General features: G+C 38.5%; 4 protein-coding genes across 5 annotated transcripts; 2 read left to right on the forward strand and 2 right to left on the reverse strand.

Moving 5' to 3' along the window:
* Positions 1-3279: 3279 nt before the first annotated feature.
* On the reverse strand, positions 3280-10336 carry LOC137708220 (protein ESSENTIAL FOR POTEXVIRUS ACCUMULATION 1-like). Of its 2 annotated transcripts, none has more exons than XM_068447249.1 (11): positions 9950-10336; positions 9413-9475; positions 9177-9268; positions 7862-8701; positions 7594-7690; positions 7350-7508; positions 7135-7247; positions 6599-7016; positions 4376-6505; positions 4224-4296; positions 3280-3965 (listed from the first exon to the last, which is right to left on the reverse strand). In XM_068447249.1, exons 1-11 carry the CDS (start codon positions 10023-10025, stop codon positions 3539-3541), a joined length of 4488 nt encoding a protein of 1495 aa, XP_068303350.1. In that variant the 5' UTR covers positions 10026-10336; the 3' UTR covers positions 3280-3538. The 2 variants fall into 2 exon arrangements, with proteins under 2 accessions (XP_068303350.1, XP_068303349.1); XM_068447248.1 differs by having other exon boundaries at positions 9410-9475.
* An 847-nt stretch (positions 10337-11183) lies between these two features.
* On the reverse strand, positions 11184-13200 carry LOC137707615 (large ribosomal subunit protein eL8y). The gene is made up of 7 exons (XM_068446522.1): positions 13122-13200; positions 12942-12992; positions 12596-12797; positions 12052-12221; positions 11829-11957; positions 11650-11742; positions 11184-11522 (listed from the first exon to the last, which is right to left on the reverse strand). Exons 1-7 carry the CDS (start codon positions 13122-13124, stop codon positions 11391-11393), a joined length of 780 nt encoding a protein of 259 aa, XP_068302623.1. The 5' UTR covers positions 13125-13200; the 3' UTR covers positions 11184-11390.
* Positions 13201-14287: 1087 nt separating this feature from the next.
* Positions 14288-18411, forward strand: LOC137708356 (actin-related protein 2). Its single transcript, XM_068447409.1, has 15 exons — positions 14288-14495; positions 14678-14788; positions 14953-15087; positions 15176-15247; positions 15371-15449; positions 15753-15802; positions 15978-16081; positions 16189-16257; positions 16360-16423; positions 16722-16790; positions 16997-17080; positions 17178-17236; positions 17500-17566; positions 17820-17903; positions 18035-18411. The coding sequence occupies exons 1-15, from the start codon at positions 14454-14456 to the stop codon at positions 18113-18115; spliced, it is 1170 nt and encodes a 389-aa protein (XP_068303510.1). The 5' UTR covers positions 14288-14453; the 3' UTR covers positions 18116-18411.
* A 706-nt stretch (positions 18412-19117) lies between these two features.
* On the forward strand, positions 19118-21302 carry LOC137708816 (omega-hydroxypalmitate O-feruloyl transferase-like). The gene is made up of 3 exons (XM_068447968.1): positions 19118-19375; positions 19609-20079; positions 20160-21302. Exons 1-3 carry the CDS (start codon positions 19373-19375, stop codon positions 21018-21020), a joined length of 1335 nt encoding a protein of 444 aa, XP_068304069.1. The 5' UTR covers positions 19118-19372; the 3' UTR covers positions 21021-21302.
* The last annotated feature ends 58 nt before the right edge of the window (positions 21303-21360 follow it).

The following is a 21360-nucleotide window of genomic DNA, read 5'->3' on the forward strand; positions in this document are numbered from 1 at the left end:
CTATAAAACCACTTCCAAATGCCTTAAACAATTTCCCTTAATGCTCACGGAAAAAATTTCATGAAATTAAAAAATTTGCATTTAAATAAAGGAACGGGGGGTGTTTGCAAATTCGTACATAAATTACAACAGGAGGCGGGCTTCGTGCATGCAGAACGAGGCGAACTCCCAGGTGCTCAAAAAACGAGTCAAGCTCTACACACGGAAAAATAGATTTTGAAGAACATGAATATGATAGTTCATTGCAGTGGCAAGAGAAATAAAAGAAAAATGTACAAAAAAGATTCAAATTCTTGAGGGTGCCAGAAAGGTATGCGTGCCTCAAAAATTTGAATCATTTTTGTACATTTTTGTTAATTTTTCTTTTATTTCTCTTACAACTAAAACAAACTATCATATTCATGTCTTCAAAATATATTTTCTCGTGCAAAATCTATTATAATTCATATTTAAACACTTGTAATCAACGATTTAAAACCTAAATTTAAAGATATTTGAACATTTCCTTTTTGTTAATTTTTCTTTTATCTAAATCTAAACTCCATAATAATAAAACCCTCTTTGTCAACCAAAAGATACGATTTTTGCTCAATAAATCGTAAATCTGCTTCCAAATACTTTATAAAGTTTTTCTTAATGCTTGCATAAAATATTTCCATTTTTGACCAAAAAAAAGTGGATTAACACTCACGGTTTTTAGTCGATTTTGCAAATTCCTACATAAATTATCGTTCAATCTATTTATTTTTTGCTCACCGTGAAATTTGCATTTTTGACCAAAAAAAACATGGGTTAACACTTTTTTAGTCGATTTTGGAAATTCGTACATAAATCATTATTCAATTTATTTATTTTCACCTTCGCCTAACTGTGAAATTTTGAAAAGTAAGGTAAGACTTTCCGTTGAGATTCTTGAGGGTGGAATCCCATTTGACAATGTTTTGGTCCTCAATATTGTATTTTTCACTTATTTTTTTGGTTTTCGGCTTAAATATTTTACTAAATATACATTTGTTCCACAATAAATCATAAAACCGCTTCCAAACACCTTATAAACTTCTCCTTAATGCTCATGAAAAATATTTTGCGAAAATAAAAAATTTGCATTTTTTACAAAAAAAACATGGGTTTAACACTCACGGTTTTTAGTCAGTTTTGCAAATTAGTAAATAAATCATCGTTCAGACTCTTTGTTTCCACTTTTGCCTCACCGTGAAGTTTTGAAAATTAAAGTAAGACTTTCTGTGATTACATTCTTGAGGGTGAAACCCCATTTTAACAATTTTTTTGGTCTCACTACTATATTTTCCACTTATTTTCTTAGCTTTCGGCTTAAATATTATACTAAATATACATGTCTTGCTCATTAAATCATAAAACCACTTTTAAATGCCTTAAAAATTCTTGAGGGTGCCAAAAGTCACGGGTGACGGGTGACTTTCTGCCGCCCACAAGAATTTGGCACATTTATTTTCTTTAAATATTCTATTGAATATATTGTAAACACGAAAATTCTGTAACGAATGAAACGAGAATGCGTGTACAAAGTAGATTTGTATTGATGAATTTGTAAGGTTACAATCTTTGTTTACAATTTTCCTCTGATTCAGTTTTCAAATTTGATGTAGATGCGTAGGTTGTTGATCCAAAGGTCGCGATGACTTGATCTTGGGCGAACGATTGAACGATTGCTTCAAGTTTTGAGCTCGAAATAATGAGTGGATAGTCTTCACCTCTAGGTTTGTGTATGACCTGCTGCAAAAGTGATGTTGATGTGGGATTTTGTTGATTCAAGGGTCTTGGCGACTTGATCTTTAATTGAACATCGTTCAAGTTTTAAGCTTGCAACAAAGTCTTGAAGGAATCGGCACAAATGCTTGTTGATTCTTCAAGGGAATGCTTCGGCTTTGGTCGAAATAAAGCTTCAACTTTGGTTGTACGTTCTTCGAAGAATGCTTTGGTAACGTATTAGTCTTCAAAGATTTGGTAGAGGTTCTCCTTTTGTGAGAATTTCGACCCTTCAATGTAGAAATTGTTGACCTTTATACTTGTCTGGACCTTGTATTTATAGACTTCTCAAAGCTTGCCTTTGGATGGATTTGGCTTTGATTTGTATCTTGATTCGTCCATGGGAGAATTTAGGCATGTTTTGTGTCTTAATTTCAGCCAATTTCCCTTGCTTGGCCAAAATCTATAGGGCTTTCTTGCCTATTTTGTGAGCAATCTTCAATTCTTGCTTGTTTTGTGAAGATGCTTTAGCTTTCTTTCCAGTTTTGGGAGCAATTTGGGCCCCTTGCCGATTTTAAGGAGATTTCTTCCCCTTTGCCGCATTTTAGGAATGTTTTTTAGCTTCCTTTGCTTGATTTGTGCCACATGTCATTGATGACTTGTCCATTTGTGAAGAGTCATATGCCACATTGAGCTTTGTGATGCATCATTTGCATGCAACGAAATTTACATTTCTACATATACATTTGTAACTCAATAAATCATAAAACCGCTTCCAAAATGCCTTGTAAAGTTTTCCTTAATGCCATAGAGAATATTTCTCGAAAATAAAAGAATTTGCAGTTAAGAAAATAAACATGGGAAAACACTCACAGGTTTTAGTCTATTTTGCAAATTGGTACATAAATCATGGTTCAAACAATTTTTTTCACCTTAATCTCACCGTGAAGTTTTGAAAATTAAAGTAAGACTTTATGTTGATACTCTTGTGGGTGGAACCCTATTTTAACAATGTTTTGGGCCTCACTACTATATTTTTCACTTATTGTTTTAGTTTTTGGCTTAAATATTATACCACATTTACATTTATTGCTCATTAAACCATAAAACCGCTTTCAAATATCTTATAAAGTTTTCTTTAATGCTCATGGAAAATATTTAGCGAAAATAAATCATTTGCATTTTTGATTAAAAAAATGTAGGTTAACACTCATGATATTTAGCCAATTTTGAAAATTCATACATAAGTCATTGTCTAATCATATTGTTGATATTCATTGATGATCTTATATCTCACCGATATAAGATGGAGTTTGCATTTCATCACCTTTCTATATCAATCTTTCATTTTTCGAATATTTCGGCATAGATACTTACATTTCATTTTTCGAATATTTCGGCATAGATACTTACACTTTCAAGGCTATTTTAAACACTGAATGCAGTCTATAAATTTTCGTGTTTTTATAATTCTGCCGTCGGCTCACCGAAAAAGTAAGATAAATAAATAAATAATAATAATAATAATAATAATAATAAAGGAAAAGAAAAGAAATCAAGGGAAATTGGTGTCAAATAAAATTTTCGATTCTATCGTACAAAAATTGACATTTATCAGCGAACTTTGTTTCTCCTTTTACATTATGCATCCGGTCAATCACCGCAACGGTTAAAAAACTATGTACACGGTCTACCTTGGAATCCAGAGGATTGGAAAACTATGTCTCTTAAATTAGCTCTACAGTTTTTACGCCGGGAGCGAAAAAATCTGAGATCACTATATGTCTCCTAAATCTGAGAAAACTATGCATCAATCATTAAGGCGATGGATCTCGCCCATCAAGATCCGGTTGCTGGAAACCTTAAAGCCGAGGAGAGCAGGATCAATCTGTCTTCCTTTCTTCCCTTTCTTTTTGCCAGTCCGCCCTGCTTGGCCACCTCCATCAGACGACTCCAGTGCCACTGCTCTGTTGGATGCATCAGCCTCTGAAATGACTGGTTTCTTAAGCATGTCTATGAATGATGCCTCGGACACAGAAGCGTCACTGTAAGACGAAGTCCTCCTAAATTGCGCATCATTCTTGCTAGATGCTTGCGTTTCAGAGACCTGGGTTGCAGCTGGATTTCTTTGTTTAACAGGCAAAGAAAGTGCTGCCTCAGACAAAACGTCCTGGGAAGATAAAACCCGGCGTCTATGCAAAGCATTGTCGTACCCTTTGGTTACAGTAGAAGGCAGCCTGTCAATGTACCATCAGGAATTACAATGAGACTGACTATCATAGAACTCGGAACGTGCAAAACTATTAAGAAATATCTTTATGTGCACACCACAGCAATAGTATGCATGCAACATATAGGCAATGAAATAAAACTGGCCATATCGCAATGAACCAGCTAAAAGCACATCACTTGAGAATACCGGATGTTCAAAATGATGCACACACACATTCGAATAATAGTACTGCACATAAAAAGGAAAAAGAACAGAAAATTACCTCCCATTAGAAACCTCTTCTCCAAGCGGTTTATCCATTCCTGTCTCAGAGCTGTAAAAACTCCCACCTCCCCCTGTACCATCAAAAGAGTTTGAAACTCGTCCAAAATAAAGATGAAACTAACTAAGAAATAAGATTATTTGACAAATTACCAGCACTGCTAAGTGAACTCTGCCTTCTATGGGCATTACTATGAAGTTCCCTTGATGTTTCTTCTTGTTCTACCATGTTGCCTTCATAGCTTTTCACAACCTGCTTCTTCCAATTATTTCCCTCCAACTCTGATAAATCTTCCATAAATGCTCTGGGATTAGATGTAAAGGGCCCTTCCGTGAAAGAGTTGTTCATAACCGCTTGATCAGGGAGAAGACTAAATGGATGATGTGCAGATTCTCCCCGGCTTCTAGAAGATGACAGGTGATGCTGATAATCAATTTCTGATAACCGTGTAGATTGACGACCAATTTTTTGGTGAAGGTCTATAAAAATTTGTTTTGAGTGTTCTTTATCACCATCAGATGAAGACCATATATTTGCATCAGAAAAAGCCATGGCAGCTTCTGAGTCTCGGCGGGTTTGCTCGGCATGAAGATGCGAATGCGGTTTAAGTGCTTCAGTGGAGCCATCTTCCAGATGTCCATTGTTCCCAAAAGGCAAGTGCTCCAAACCAACTGGATGAGACGAATAAAACTCATCCAGACCCTGCCCACGTGCACTGAGAATATCCAAGTTCATCCCAAGCGAACTAGCAGGAACAGATGACTTCTCAAATTCCAGAGAGTTAGGTTCGTAGAACCCTCCCTGCAGTCGCTCCCGTATGGCATGATTCCAGTTGAGATGGCTTAGTTGCAGTTCATGGGTGGGAAGTTTCTGGTAATTTTCTGAAGAACTAAATCCTACCATCTGAGCCTGGTGATGACCAACAGGATCCCTAACAATTTGGCTTGCTTCATCTACAAACCGGGTCGCACCGATACGCCTTTCCCCTTCCATCCGCAGTTGCTCTCTCAATGCTGCGGACAACTGCTGTGCCTGCAGCTCATGCTGCTGAAGACGAGGTTGCAGCTCTGAAGTGTGCATATTCCCTTGCTTCGCCTGAGATATGAGGTCAAAGAAATCAGTCTGTCCCGGGCGTCCTATATTTGCTTGGATGATGTGCTCTAATAATGGATCATGCCTCGAGGAATGGGACATCTGGTGCAAGTCATCTAGAAGGTGCTTCCTTGAATGTAAATGATCGAAAGGGTTGCCTCTTGTAGCATCTGCCTTCCACTGCCCATAACCAGAATCGGACATCTGTTGATGCAAAAACTGTTCAAGGAGCAAGTGTTGAGCTTGAGATTTCTGTTGTTGCTGCAATTTCATTTGGTGTTGGTGAAGTTGATCCTGCAAGTGACGCTGTTGCTGAAGCTCCAGCTGACGCTGCTGCTGCTGAAGCTCCAATTGACGGTGGTGCTGCAGCTCCAACTGATGCTGGCGCTGAATCTCCAACTGACGCTGGTGTTCCTGAAGCTCCAACTGACGCTGGTGTTCCTGAAGCTCCAACCAATGCTGCTGTTGCTGACGCTCCAACTTACGCTGCTGTTGCTGAAGCTCCAACTGGTGTTGCTGCTGATGAAGCTCCAACTGACGCTGCTGCTGACGCTGCATTTCAAAAATATGTTCCATATCTGCCACTGGATGATGGAATGACGGCTGGATATTAGGGTTCTTGCTGTCAGAAAAACCAAATCCAGGGAACCGGTCCACTCCTGTTCCTGCACTTTGTGCAACAGTAGAAAGATGGTTCAGCTGCTGAAGCTGTTCTTTTAGTAACTTCTGTGACATTATATGCTCTGCTGCGTCAAAGCCATTGCTTGCTTGCCCCATGTGAGGTAAATGGGGAGAATCTATAGAACCCAGACTAACATTGGTGTTATTTTTTATATAATTATCCGGCCGTGTCTCCACAAAGGAAGGTTGATCAATCATGGCACCAAGGGAATCCTGATTAGCAACAGTGGCACCTCCAACGAAGGTATCTCTAAAAGGAACCTGATCATCCATGCCGAAAAACGAATGAGATGATTGAGCAGGCCTTAAAAGTGAGTTGCCTCTGAGCTCTGACATCAACAGGCCAAAAGGATGCAGCTTATTGTCCAGCTGATCAGGGACGTTAGTTTCTGAAACTTCATTTGCAGGGGAATGAAGGCTGGGAGGATTTGCAAATGAGCCATGAATGTCAGGTGAAGACCTTAAAAGGCAATCACCGCTGCCTTTAGACCTTCCAGGAAATACAATTTCTGTACAAACCAAAAAGAAAGAAGCCATTAAAGTAACAATGTAGTAGACATAAACAATAATATAGAAAAGTAAAAACAAGAAACACAACACACCCTCATCTTCTGCAACAACATTCTGAATGCCTTGATTGTTTAGAATAGCAGACCCCCCATCATAGTTAGGAGCAGATATTCTCTCGTCCAAGCTGCCTCCAACAGCACCCAATGGCTCTAATTGAGTAGGCAAACTAGAGTCAGAGACAGGCCCAGATTTAGTTTTCAGATGTGGCATCACTTCACCAAGTTCTTGGAAAGGAGATCCATTGGGCGCATCAAATGAACGAATTGGCAAATCAATTCCAAAAAATCCTTGCTCAAACCATGCAATTATATCGATCCCCAGGAAAGGCCCCTGGATATTCCCTTGAGGATCAAGGTAGCACAAACTCATATCCTCAGGTGAGACAATTCTTTCCAATAGAAGGGCGTCTTCATTGCTCTTGAAATAGTGATGATCACTGCTTGAGGTTTGCTGAAAAATGGAAAATGACAAGGGAACTTGAATCGTCAGGAAACTCGCAATCAACTTAAAGCGTATCAAATTTAAAGCAGTCCAACAAAGGATGCTTCAAGAGACCAAAATCTCCTACCTCCTGGCACCCTGAACTTCTTGAGTTAGCATCATCATTACTAGGACCAATCTCCCTATCTGCCGCTGCTGTGACCGTCAGAACTTTCTGCTCTCCTTCAGTAGCAACACATTCTAGAGAAAGTGTAAACAATGCATTAAAATACAAGAAGCAGTAATACCAATGGTTTAAACGAACTGGAAAGAAAGATAAGGTCTACAAAAGTTTTTCCTTACCCTTTAACATATGTGTTTGTACGCCAGAAATAGGTGACACCTCAGCGCCAGTAACTGGAAAAGAATTGTTCAAAATGAACTCTTCAGCAGATTGGACATTTTGTTCCGGGTTAGCTGCAAAGTGTCCTTCCTCCTTGCTTAAAGTGACATTGCTAGATCCTGAATAGGTGGAAAATACTAGCATTAGAAAAAGAAAAATGATAAGGATAATACGCAAGAGTCCCACAAAATGCAACTTATCTACCTTTAGCATCTTCATTTAATACATTCTTGTCCCCAGACGAGTTGTATCCCACTTCACTGCTAGTAATTCTTCCCTTCAATATATCTCCCAGACCAACCTGAAAGCATCACATCAGTAGTTGATGGTGGACAGAGAAACAAGTCGGTGCTTGCTTGTTAAACCAAGATAACTTCAGAGCAATTCCTTATGGATAGTAAGCATGTCAAGATTTCTATATACATCTATGTGTGAATATTTAAATAAATATTTAACAACATAATCCATATACCTCTTCCTCTGCATCAGGTGCAACAAAAGCCAATGGCTCAATTGAGCCCACTTGGGTTATTGGTGACACATGCTCCATCCCATCAGGCATAACATCAAAAGTTGAATCCTTCTTTTGCTTGCGATAAATATCAAGGAGCTTTCCTCTGGGATAGCAATACATATCAGCAAAACGGCCAGATTTTCCAAGAACAGGTTTGCCAATCTGTAGGCATCCAATGTTAGACCTCCCTCGTCCAGCAGCAAATCCTACTTTTTCCACACGCCCTCGAGCCATCCCAAATCCTGGTGCAGCACGATATAGGGCTGCCCCAGCTGGTTGAACTTCTATGCGATGGCGTGGCCTCCATTTATCACGAGAATCACTATCACGCTCAGAAGCTGCACGGTTGCTATTGGAAAAAGACTGCTTCTCAGCATGTACATCTTCCCTCTCGACCTCAGCCTTTTTCTCTATTCGAGAGTCCTTGTCCTTATCTTCAGGCCCCCAACTTGATGACCATTTGTTATCTCTTCGGGATTCATTCCAGCGGTCAGAAGACAATACTTTATTTTCTGCAGCATCCTTAGTTGAAGTCGCACCTACACGGCGATCTTCTGCTCTATTCTCAGTAGCATCCCTCGTTACACTAGCACCTACACGGCGATCTTCTTTCTTTCGATCTCTCCTACCAAGTAAGCCTGTTTCTCTCTCCTCTTCACGCCAGCGGCGGCTACTATCTAAATCAGGTGCACTCCTCTTCCAATCTTTTTTCTCCTGAGATCCATCTACACGCCAAATGTCTCTCAAATTGGCATCAGTTGAGTTTCCATGAGACAGAGAATCATTTGCATGCAATTCCTGTCATTTTATCGGTATTCAGAAACAGATAATGACAGCAGCAAACAAGGCAAATTATAGTCATTTACAGAGACAACATCTACATCCTTCCAATCATTGTTGAAAACATAATAATTCACTCCTATCACAACTCATTGTCCTTTTTCAATTCAACCACTAGATCAGATACACGGCTTAAAACACATTAAGATAATCCCCACAAGCATAGGCCAAAACCCAAATTGAGAGGCTTAAAACCACTATAGTGCATTTAAATTAGTAGAATTCAGCAAACTATGGTCTCCTGAGAGAGATGGGTAAAGATATCAAAGTATTTTCTGACAGCAATCACTAGAGGGGTAAAGATATCAAAGGCTAGAAATGTAAATCTAGTTGTCTGTTCAGCCCACACTAACATTTAAGTTTTATTTCAAATTACTTTTAAATAATTAACAGCAGCACAAGAAATTTCGGAGAAGAATTAAAATGTACATACTCCTGATGCTCCAGTTGCTAGTGTCTTGGAATCTGGTTTAGCATACAGCCACTGGGGAGACAAGGGGATGCTGCTGTCTGAGGCAACTTGATCTGCAATTAGGACCATGTTAAACGAATTAACTGGCAGGCTCACACTTGAATCATAAAGAAAAATACAGTAAAATGGTAGCCAATGAGGTGAACAAAATTGAACATGGGAAAAACAAAGGATAATAAGAAAAGAAGCACAACCACCAATTGACATGTCAAGGGACCCTGCTAGCGCCTTCTCCTCACTGTTTCCTTGGAAGGCTTCATCTAAGATGGCAAACAGAAAAGATAGATATTTACATGCATTCTTCGAAATCAGATTGTCCATGATTTACAAATCCAAGAAGTTCACCATAGAAAGTAAAAATAAAATAGGCGGAAAAAACAGTGTTCAAATACTCCAATGAACTGCTAATAGAGGACAGACGGAAAGACTCTTGCACTGTACCAGCACTAATAATGATGGACAGAACAGAACATGAGCACCGTGGCAACAAAATTATCCCAAATTAACATCGAAAAGCAAAGCGATAACGATGTCAAGAACATCCAAAAGCTTTCAGCACACAACGTTCTAAAGAATACAGAGATATATATATATATATATATATATATATATAGGTGTAGGTGTAGATTTGAATGCGATTTAAATCGAGCAAGGAAGAAAATGATGCGGAAGCAACAGAGAAAATCGATGCAGCGAGAAGAGATACGGATTGAAAAACGCAGAAGAACGCAAACCTTTGGCGGAGAAGTGTGAATCGACCAGATTCGAGGGGAGGAGATCTTGAGGGAGACTGACTTTTCCGTGCGCCATCGGAGACCAAAACGATTCGAATTGCAGAGGATTGGCAGGCGAATGACGGAGACGAGAGCGCAGCTAATCGTGCTTCGAGATGCGGCAAGAGAGAGGGGGAAGCGGAATTAGCCTCTGCAAGCGAACACTTGCAGTTGCAGATGGGGGAAATGGGAGGAAGACTGAGAGACAGATTTCTAGGGTTTGGGGAATTGCAGGGTTGGCAAATGGGAAGGAGAGAGGGAGAGATGTCGCGGAGGGAGATAAAGAGAGAGGGGGAGGGTTTGGGTTGGTATGATCAGAACAGCCAAGGCGAAGTGTAAATTTTGTGGAGATCTTGCAAAAATCTATACATGCATATATCGGGGGACTGAAATTTGTTTTTTCAGTTAAAAACTTTTTACAATATAACAAATTATTAGTTTTGGAAAATAATTTTTGTAAATCTTCAAATGCAATTTTTTTTCGGTTACTGCGGCAACATCAATAAACTCATTACTATGACTTTTAAGTTGTGGTACTTATCCTTTCGGGATTGAGTATTTTAACAAAAAATTATTGATACATTTTATTTTAACAAAAAATTATATTTTATACTAAAGATTCAATTCTGATATTATTTACTTTATCCTCTATTTTATCATTATCGTTAAAACTTAAAACTTTCAAACTCTTTTAATTAATTTTACTTTCAATATTTACTAATTAAAATTTCATCGTTAAAACTCAAAACTTTCAAACTCTTTTCATTTACTAATTAAAATTTCATCGTTAAAACTCAAAATTTTCAAACTCTTTTCATTAATTTTCCTTTCAATATTCACTAATTAGAATTCCTTCGCCATTCAAAATGTCAAACATTTCAAAAGCATCTCCTTTGAAAGATCCACATGTAAGAAGCACTTTTAATTTTTCTTGAAAATCAAAACTTATTGAAACTCCTCTCCAAGAAGCACTAGTATCATCGAAAAGCAAATTTCTCACATGATCAAAAGTGCTTCTATTCACAGAAAGAACTTTTAGCCAAACCCACTTCTAAACATAAAAAAGAAAACACTTTTAGCTGTTCCAAAACACGCGTTTTCTTCTAGGAATACAAAAATAGAATTCAAGTATAGCGTTATACGAAATAAGCATATAGCACAAGGTTTGTGGTAAAGAAACTGAAATCATACAACATAATATAAATGGTCATCATTAGATATTCCAAAAACCGTACCAAAATCGGCATGTCCTTTGAGTCTAATCCAAACAGCTAAACAACATTGCGGCATTTAAAGGAAACAGAAAACCTCGGCGATTGATCTTAATAAACTTCGAACACTCACGAATCTAGAAGCAGACTCGACAATTTTTCCTAGGTAAGAAGAAATACAAAAACCAGACTTAGTTCAGCCTTTGAGCAGCTTCCTTCGCTAGGAGCTTCTCCTTCGCCCTAGTTTTTGCCTGGGATTTGGAACCCATGATGCCCCCTCCCCACTTTTTCCTGTACTCTTCGTACTTGTCATTGAAGTTGGCCTGCAACAAAGTGAGACACCACAACGATTAAACAAAGGGATCGATCAAAACATGGACAACGCACGCACTATAGAGCAATCAAACAACAGCTTAAAGAAATTTCACAAGGAATTTATTTCTATCCCACCTTGATTGCCTCCAAGACCTTGCTGAACTCCAACTTATCCTCGTTCTTGACTGTTGTCAAGCACAAAACTGATGCAGTTTTCTTGTGGACAATCTGAAATAAAGGTTTGTTCTTAGTCCATATATATAGACAAACGATTTAAAACAATCAAATAATGCAGAAATATAAGAATATATTACCGATCCCAGGCGTGCTTTGCCCTTCACAATGCAATATGGGACTTCCATCTTCCTACATAACGCAGGAAGCCAGACAACCAACTCTATTGGGTCAACATCGTGCGCAATAACAACAAGCTGGGCCTTGTTCTGCAAGTAAAATACAGTTGCATAAACGTGTTACTCAAAATGCCAACGTCGTAAAAAGGAACATAAAACACATGCACAGGGCAGAGAACAAGACCTGCTCAATCAGGTAAGTCACGTGGTTGAGACCATACTTCACAACAATAGGCTTCTTGGCCTCAACAGTTTTCCCTTCGGTCTCGGCCTGGGCCCTTTTCAAAAGGCGCTCCTTCTTTGCAGCTTTGTCCTCTGGCCTGTACTTGAGAAGCATCTTGAACAAGCTGGTGGCTGCACACAGGTACAAGCAACATTATAATTTGAGCACTTTTGTAAGATACAGCCAAAACAACCAAGGCAATCACAAAACCATAACAAAACAGTTTGGAAACGCAGCAACAAGTCGGCACATCTGTTATACAATACTGTAATAGCTATCATCATTTCACATTCTCTTCTACAGAATGAAACAAATTACATTGAGCCGTAAAATGTACACTAGAAAACGTAACGTGGCAAAGATTGGTTGTAACATCACATCACATCTATGAAGATAAATTTCAGAAACTTGTCATTGGCGCATTCTCAATGATATACTCCAAAAACATAAATAGATAAAATGCTTAATATACGCAAGCAAAAGGTCGAGAGTTATCGAAAAATACCGAGGTTCTTATCGAGGGTCTTGGTGAACTGGTTCAAAGCTGGAGGAACCTTCAACCTCTGCTTGAGGATCCTCTTCTTCCTCTGAATCTGAACCACCTTGGGCCATTTCACGAAGCGGGTCAGATCCCTCTTCGGTGGCAATGCCCCACCGATACCGAACTGCTTCGGGCGCTTCTCAAATAGCGGGTTCACAACCTTGTCCTATAAATATCACCACACAGCGCCACCCATCACAATCACCATATAAGCAAATCGCAAAATCATCATATATAATATAAAGATATATTCGCATACATACATACATATATATATATATATATATATATTGAAACAGAAGATACATACTGTCTTCTTCTTGGAAGCTGCGACTGGAGCTTTTACGCCTCTTTTGGGGGCCTGCGTAATTTAGGTCGAGCAAAAATGAATATATCAGTAGAACATAAAGACGCGATGATTAATGGAAGATTCTAGGCGACCTAGGGGGAATGGGAGGCGGAGGATGACGGAGAGTGAGCAAATACTCACCATTTTCGGAGGCTGCTGCTGCTTCGACCTGCTGGGTAGCTCTGAAACTCTTTGGAACGGCGTAAACCCTAGAAGAAAGGCTCACGATTTATACATTAACAAACAGTGACTGTACGGGCTGGGCCTTCAGCTGAGTTAAAGCGATGCCCTGTGGGCATCGTAAAGCATAACCAGACCCAATATAAGCACATGGGCACCCTAAGGATGGGACCCGAGGCCCATAATTTAACTTAACCTTAATAACCCTAACCTCCAAGACAGGAGATGGAAGAGTAAACAAATATTAAAAAAAACTAAAAAGTTGTGCGGGAAGTAAAAATGATTGTGTTAAAATTATCACGTAAAATATCACAATCATCTCTATAAAGGAGCAACCTCAAGTCATAAAAATTTACGATCCCAACTTGGGATCAATTCTGTATAGCATAGAAATAAACTTCACATTGCAATAAGTTATAATTTTTTTTTGTCTCATATTAAGAAGACACGTCTCCATATAGTAATAATTTTCAATGAGCACAAAAATATGTAATATCACCGAAAAAAGTTTAAGATGAACTAAAATTTTCCCTAAAGTTGTTTGGAACAATACTTTAGTTTTAGAATTGATGTCACGTCTTTGAACTTGCGAGTGCATATGTTTAAGAAATAAAATACTTGGCGGCCAAGAAATCCTATTTAGGAAATACAATATTTATTAAGGATAAATAAGTCAATATATAATATTTTTTAACCACACCTCTATTAAGTAATAACCTCCTTGGTTTTCTCGCAATGGCGCAAAACAACTATACATATCCACTATGGTGCAAATTTGATCTTCACCGATCACCCTCTCCCGCCAACAATTAACAATTTTTTTTAACAAACGATATTATCTACACTAGAGGAAATATGGTGGTTTAGCCTCACAATAGGTTAGCAGTAATGTAGTTCAAATTCGATTTTGACGATAATCAAATATAAAACCCCTCACTTACAAATGAAGAAATATTAGTAGACAGTAGTATTAAGTGGCAACAACTAACCATTTTACACACTAATACTATCGTTTTTTGAAAAAAAATAAAAAATAAAATAAAGAAAAATAAACCTCCCTCAAGTAATAGAATAGAATTGGTTTAGTTCCAAAATAAACCGTATCACTTGCAAAAAATTATGGATACGACGTCGTCCTCGTTTTTGTTTGGCTCCTTTTTTCTAACTTCGCAACTACGAAGAAAGCCCGTCACACTCTCTCTCCTGCCGTCGGACGAACTTCGGGTTGAAGAAAATGCAGTAGACGAAAAACCAGCACAAACAGCAACAAACTCTCAACAGCAGCAGCTGAACATGAACAGTCGAAACGTCGTCGTGTGCGACAATGGCACTGGGGTAAACTCCTCTCGCTAGCTTTTCTGCTTTCCCTCACACATACAGAAAAAGCACTTATATTCTAATCTGTGTTGGAAGATTTCAACGATCCGGCAAATTTTGACCTCCGTTTGGGATCTGTGGGTGTTGGGATCATACTTTATTTTGTGGGTTTTGTTTATTTTGTTTGATTTAATCTGCAGTATGTAAAATGTGGATTTGCTGGAGAGAACTTCCCCACCTCTGTGTTCCCTTGCGTAGTTGGAAGGCCACTGCTTCGCTATGAGGAATCACTTATGGAACAAGAAATCAAGGTTGATACTTTAATAATCTTTTCATTACAAGATTTGATCTTTCTGTTCGAGCTTTAATCAAGGTTAAGAATTTATTATCTTCTTAATTAGCTTGTGATTTAGTGATTAGTTCTGAGTTCTGACTCTAAGAGCCCTTTTTTCTTAAATTTTATGAATGCGTTTAGGATGTCATTGTTGGAGAAGCTTGCGCCGAATTTCGGCATCAATTGGATATAAATTACCCAGTTAACAATGGCATTGTGCAAAACTGGGATGACATGGGCCATGTCTGGGACCATGCATTCTACAGTGAACTAAAGGTAAACTCTTGCTGCCTTTGATTGTCAATTTCGATATTATAGTTTCATTCGGATTGCTAATATTATATTGTCTAATTTCTGTCAACAGATAGATCCTACTGAGTGTCAGATATTACTCACAGACCCGCCTCTTAATCCTTCAAAGAACCGTGAAAAAATGGTTTGTTTTGCAATTTCTTTCTAAAGTAGTCACTTTTTTTGGTAACCATACCTGTACCATAGTATAGATCGTTAATTATGGCGTTGTTGGTATTTCATGATTCGTCTTGATTCGATATTTCAGGTTGAGACCATGTTTGAGAAGTACAATTTTGCTGGTGTCTTCATTCAAATTCAAGCTGTTTTAACATTGTATGCTCAAGGTGCTTATAGAGATGATTAAAGGTTAAATGCTTATGATGTTGTTTTTACCCCCAACTTCTTTTGTTTCTCTGTTTTTTGTTTTCTTCGTCTTATTTCTACAAAAAAAAAAATGTCTTTTTGACTATTGCGCTTTCAAATTCTTGGAAAACATTGATGGGGAGAGTGAAAGCATTTAATATAACTTGCCAGAATTATATGTTGGAACAGTCATCACATTACTATAACCACCATTGCTACTTATGCTTAGGTAAAGTTTTTCTTTTTTCGGTCATGGGCTTCGTTATTTCCTTGTTTTTCTACAGGCTTGCTAACCGGATTAGTTATTGACTCTGGTGATGGTGTTACACATGTGGTAAATTCCTCAAAACCAACTTCTACGTTTTGTATTTAAAGTACTGCCAACAGCTTGCATAGTGTGTCACTCTGTAGTTATATGTTTTAGCAATTAGTTAAATATTGCACAGCAATGGAATTGAAAGGAAATCAAACTCTATATCAATTTTTAATTAATTTGCTCAACCTTGTAGGTTCCAGTTGTCGATGGCTACTCATTTCCTCATCTTACGAAGCGAATGAATGTAGCTGGCCGACACATAACATCTTATCTTGTTGATTTGCTCTCACGGAGGGGGTGAGAACCATTTGCTTATAGTTAGCAAGATCAATATGGTTTGCATTATCTTTCATTTGTTAAGTGAAACTTTCATTTGACTGACGGTTGTATCTTTATTCGTGAAGGTATTCAATGAATAGGACAGCTGATTTTGAGACCGTTAGGGAAATCAAGGAGAAGCTTTGCTATATTAGGTAAACAAAACCTATATTCTTATGTTATGGAACTTTTCGTTTTTGGTGTGGAATGTTGTTGAAACATTAATTTCATGAATTTTAGTATCAAATTTGATGCAGTTATGATTACAAAAGGGAGTATCAGTTGGGACTTGAGACCACCATACTTGTAAAAAATTACACTGTAAGTTAGTTTCCATAGCATCTCATTAGATATCCAATTCTTCTATGTATGACTTGACTGAAAAGACATAGTCAGGAGTGGCTGTATTATAAGTTCATCTTTTTTTTTTTTGCTTATGTTTTTAGTATGTCACTCTTTCTTTGCTCTAATGCCAGTAATTTTTTCGTATTTTGGTGATTCTTCGTTTTTTGTCTGTCATTTTTCTCTTTGGTTCCCTCTTTTGTTGTATCGTTATAGTTTTAATCAAGAGTTATATATATTTTGATGCTAATACTCTGATATGTGATGGTTTATTCAGCTGCCAGATGGAAGGGTGATTAAAGTTGGCACCGAAAGGTTCCAGGCTCCTGAGGCTCTTTTCACTCCTGTAACTTTCCAGTTTTCTTTGCTCTTTTCTTGACGTTGGTTATTAAAACTTTTCTCTAGTCAACAAAATTGCTCAAATGTCTTCAATCTAAATTGCTCAAATTGTACCTCTTCAAAGTGATATTAACACCTACAATTCTGGGTTTGGAGAAAAAGTTTATTACAGGTTGAAGTCTTTGAATAATCATTAATTTTTTCCTTGTACAGGAACTTATAGATGTTGAAGGTGATGGAATGGCTGACATGGTATTCCGCTGTATTCAGGAAATGGATATTGACAACAGGATGATGGTACCTATATGAATCCGATTGCAAGTTAGCATTGATTAGTTCTTTATCCGTTTGACTTCCTGTCATTGATTGTATGACTTTATTGCATTTGTTGCAGCTCTACCAGCATATTGTTTTAAGTGGAGGAAGCACGATGTATCCTGGACTACCCAGTCGGTAATATCTTACTCTTCTTTGCATCACTTGGATTATAAGTTTCTTGTTTGACGTACTTTTTTGGAGTTATATCTCACATGGCATGTCAAGTTTCTTGTTTGACAGTGTAAAAATATGGATGTACTCAAAAAAAAAACAAAAAAAAAAAAAACCTTTTTTACCTAAAAGTTGGATTCTTTTTCGTCCTATGGGCATCTTGTTTTCTTATTAAAGATTGGTTTGAAATTGATGAATTTCTGATATTAAATGTGGTGTTTCTTCAGTTTGGAGAAGGAAATACTGGACCGTTATCTTGACGTTGTTTTGAAGGGTAACAAAGATGGACTCAAGGTAAGATAAGAGTTTTGTTTTCATGGATAAGACAGGGAACAAACCGAGCTTTGAAAAAATATGAAACAGTTGAAACATACCATGTGTGTTATGTTGGTATTGAAGTGGTACTAAACTGACTATGTTTAGGTCGGGATATCCCGATTGATATAAAAAATTTATTGATTTGAAAGAATATCATCAAGTTGAATCTGGCATAATCAACCGAGCTCAGTTGTTCTATTTCTCACGCTCTAAAATTTGTGGGGAACAGAAATTGCGATTGCGAATTGAAGATCCTCCACGAAGAAAGCACATGGTGTATCTAGGTGGTGCAGTCCTTGCGGGAATTATGAAGGTAAATTACATTGTTTGTACTCTCTCCTTTTAGATTGAGTTTCCATATGATGTCATTGTTATCCCCCACATTGGAGATGGGTTAACTGCAAGCCATCTAAGAAAATTTCAATGTGGTGGTTAACAATGCAGGATGCTCCTGAATTTTGGATCACAAGGGAGGATTATCTAGAAGAAGGAGTTGCTTGTCTAAGCAAGTGTGGTCAGGCATGACTTTTTCGAGGTCAGTTTGCCACCTGCTTAGCTGTGTTCAGTATCAGTTGTTGGAATGGAAGAACGACAAGCAAAACCATCCGAGGCCTAGACATTGAAATATCGATGGCCATCCTGAGTAACCTATAGGAATTTGTTGACTTTTGATAAGTGTTGTGTAAGCTACCTATGAACCGAGTGCAAAGAGTTTGTGTGATGTTGTTTCAGTATGGCTGGAAATGTATACCGTAAAATTGTAGAGATTCTTTTGTATTTCTAACTCTGTTTCCAATACAATTTGTTTGACAGCGACAAGTTTTATACACCCTTCTCTCTCTCTCCCTCTCTCCCTCTCCTCTTGCGTGATAATACAAAGCATCCAAACTAGAAAACTATCGTTTTATATTCTACTTCCGCAACGTGCCGGATACTTGGCATCTGAAAATCGGTTCTTCTAATTTATATTAAAGACGTAACTAAACCCATTAGAAAACTCGCAGTTGGTTAATGATTCATCATTCCCAGAATCCTTTCTAGTTGCTCCTTTCCTGCTCTTGGACTTGGTCTTCTAAGTTCGAAAGGTAGAGCATGTCACTCTGTTTGTTAAAAAACAACCTAATACACATTCAGACGAAGATTTGAGCGTTTTTTATTTGTACTTTTGCCATTTCGACCACGATGATCACGGGAATTACAACTCCGGAGGGAAAGAAAATTACAAAAATGAGATCTGAGAAGCAAAGATAGGGCATTATTATGTGATAACTTGTAACAAGAGACCATTGACCCAAAAATTAAAAACTTGTAGTAAGAGAAAAGACCAACCAGAAGAGGTTTATGGAATTTGGATACCAACCCCACCAAATAAGCCCCTACCCCTTCTTTGTGACATTAGATCTCTTATCTGGCGTGTTAGGTTTCGGTATCAGTGGCCTACTCTCACCCATCTGCCTGCCCTACATTCATATATTCCAGGTGAAAAACACAGCATCTACAGTGTCGTATCGTATCGTTGCCCGAAGGATTTGGATTATCACTCAGGTTTCAGGCACAACTACCTGTCCCTTTCCACAATTATCTTCTCTTTCTTAAACAAGTAATACAAGATACGTTGGTCCATTCCAATTTTCTATAATTAACCTGCTCCTCCAGTCCTCCTGAAACCTCCAAAACCATTCCCTTTTCTGCCCTCATCAATTTTTGGTTTCTTCATTCGAGTTTTGAGCATTCCTTTCATCTTTTTACAGAACTCTCCTTTCCATTCGTCAGCTTGCTCACATGGTTTGTTCTCTCATAACTCATATTAAAGGTTTGTTTGGAACTGCTTCGAGAAGGGCTAAGTGCTTCTGACAGAGTGTTTCCTCTAAAAATTTCGAAGTGTTTCTAATAAAAGTACTTCTAGCAAACGTTTATGAGCAGAAATGCTTCCTACAGAAGCAGTACCAAATGAGCCCTAAATTCTTTGCAAACTTGCTTCTTCTTTTTCTCTGCATTTTTTGATATTGTGTTTTCAGGTTGCTGAATTCGGAGAGTCTGTCGCGATGGACAACACCACCAATGGTGACGCGTTCCAGCTGAGAGTGAAGCAAGGAGAGCCAACTCTGGTTTCCCCTGCAGTTGAAACAGAGAAGGGTTTGTACTTCCTCTCGAATCTCGATCAAAACATTGCGGTGACTGTTCGCACTATTTACTGCTTCAAGTCGGATGATAAGGGAAATGACCAGGCAGGGGAAGTGATCAAGGATGCCTTGAAGAAGGTTCTTGTCCACTATTACCCTCTTGCCGGGCGGTTAGCAATTAGCGCGGAGGGAAAGCTCATTGTGGATTGCACGGGGGAAGGAGCTGTTTTCGTTGAGGCTGAAGCAGATTGTGCGATAGAAGAGATTGGTGACATAACAAAGCCGGACCCCGAGACTCTTGGGAGGCTGGTTTATGATGTTCCTGGTGCGAAAAACATACTGGAGATGCCTCCACTGGTGGTTCAGGTTTGTACTTGAATCTCTTCATTACATTTCACTTATTGTATCTTGAATTTGGATTCATAAATAAATGATGATTTTATTAGGTGACTAAATTCAAATGTGGAGGATTTTCTCTTGGCCTGTGCATGAATCATTGTATGTTTGATGGCATCGGTGCAATGGAATTCGTGAACTCGTGGGGTAAAATTGCCAGAGGTTTGCCATTGACAGTTCCTCCGTTTTTAGACAGAAGCATACTCAAAGCGCGAAACCCACCAAGGATAGAGTACCCGCATCAGGAATTCTCAGAGATCACCGGCACTTCTTGCATCAACAATGACCTTTGTGAGGAAAAAATGCAGTACAGATCCTTCAGTTTCGACAGTGAGAAGCTTGAGAAACTCAAAATGAAGGCCAGGGAAGACGGGGCGCTTGAAAATTGCACTACTTTCGAAGCCCTCTCTGCATTCGTGTGGAAAGCTCGGACCAGAGCGCTAAATCTGCTGCCTGAGCAACAAATAAAGCTCCTGTTTGCTGTTGACGGGAGGCCTAAATTCAGGCCGCCGCTGCCAAAAGGGTACTTTGGCAATGGCATTGTGCTGACAAATTCCGTCTGCCAGGCAGGTGACTTACTGGACAAGCCGCTGTCAAATGCAGTCGGACTAGTTCAAGATGCAATCAAGATGGTCACTGACAGTTACATGAGATCTGCCATAGATTTTTTCGAGCTGACGCGAGCTAGGCCTTCGCTGGCCTCCACACTCTTGATCACGACTTGGTCTAAGCTGTCGTTCTACACGACTGATTTTGGTTGGGGAGAGCCTGTGCTATCAGGTCCGGTGGCATTGCCGGAGAAGGAAGTGATCTTGTTCCTTTCTAATGGGACAGAAAAGAAGAACATAAACGTGCTTTTGGGGCTTCCAGCTTCTGCCATGAATATCTTCCAAGAACTGATGAACGTCTAGAGTTCAAACAACAGCTGCGCGAAATTGTTTTTTCGAACTAAAGCTCTTGTATTTCGAAATTATTGTCACTTGTTGTAATATTTTTATTATTTGTTTGTGTACTGCTGCAAAACTTTATGCATACAGTCACTGAGATTGCTGATGCCTTAAGTTGTTGATGGTTCAATTATCATCTTTTGCTGTAATAAGAGTAGAAATGTCATTTGCATTAAAATAAAATAATACTAATTTCCAGGCTCGTGCTTTGGTGCGTGTCTAGAGACTTAGTTGATGATTTATCAACTATAAATGTCCAAGGGTTTTCTTCAAATTCTTGTTTAACATGAGCAACAACAGTGAA

The sequence above is a fragment of the Pyrus communis genome, chromosome 11, assembly GCF_963583255.1.
Source record: "Pyrus communis chromosome 11, drPyrComm1.1, whole genome shotgun sequence".
Lineage (NCBI taxonomy): Eukaryota > Viridiplantae > Streptophyta > Magnoliopsida > Rosales > Rosaceae > Pyrus > Pyrus communis.

What these genes read in the sequence shown, in the direction of transcription:
- LOC137708220 (XM_068447248.1), bottom strand. Translation starts at nt 10,025, where the DNA reads ATGGCGCACGGAAAAGTCAGTCTCCCTCAAGATCTCCTCCCCTCGAAT. An exon ending in ACAAACACATATGTTAAAGG is followed by an intron (nt 7,248 to 7,349) that starts GTAAGGAAAAAC and finishes CACTTTCTCTAG; the next exon opens with AATGTGTTGCTACTGAAGGA. An exon ending in GAGTTCACTTAGCAGTGCTG is followed by an intron (nt 4,297 to 4,375) that starts GTAATTTGTCAA and finishes TTGATGGTACAG; the next exon opens with GGGGAGGTGGGAGTTTTTAC.
- LOC137707615 (XM_068446522.1), bottom strand. An exon ending in TGACTTACCTGATTGAGCAG is followed by an intron (nt 11,958 to 12,051) that starts GTCTTGTTCTCT and finishes TTTTACTTGCAG; the next exon opens with AACAAGGCCCAGCTTGTTGT. An exon ending in AGGTCTTGGAGGCAATCAAG is followed by an intron (nt 11,523 to 11,649) that starts GTGGGATAGAAA and finishes ACTTTGTTGCAG; the next exon opens with GCCAACTTCAATGACAAGTA.
- LOC137708356 (XM_068447409.1), top strand. Translation starts at nt 14,454, where the DNA reads ATGAACAGTCGAAACGTCGTCGTGTGCGACAATGGCACTGGG. An exon ending in CATTCTACAGTGAACTAAAG is followed by an intron (nt 15,088 to 15,175) that starts GTAAACTCTTGC and finishes TTCTGTCAACAG; the next exon opens with ATAGATCCTACTGAGTGTCA. An exon ending in GTAACAAAGATGGACTCAAG is followed by an intron (nt 17,567 to 17,819) that starts GTAAGATAAGAG and finishes TGTGGGGAACAG; the next exon opens with AAATTGCGATTGCGAATTGA.
- LOC137708816 (XM_068447968.1), top strand. An exon ending in TGCCTCCACTGGTGGTTCAG is followed by an intron (nt 20,080 to 20,159) that starts GTTTGTACTTGA and finishes TGATTTTATTAG; the next exon opens with GTGACTAAATTCAAATGTGG.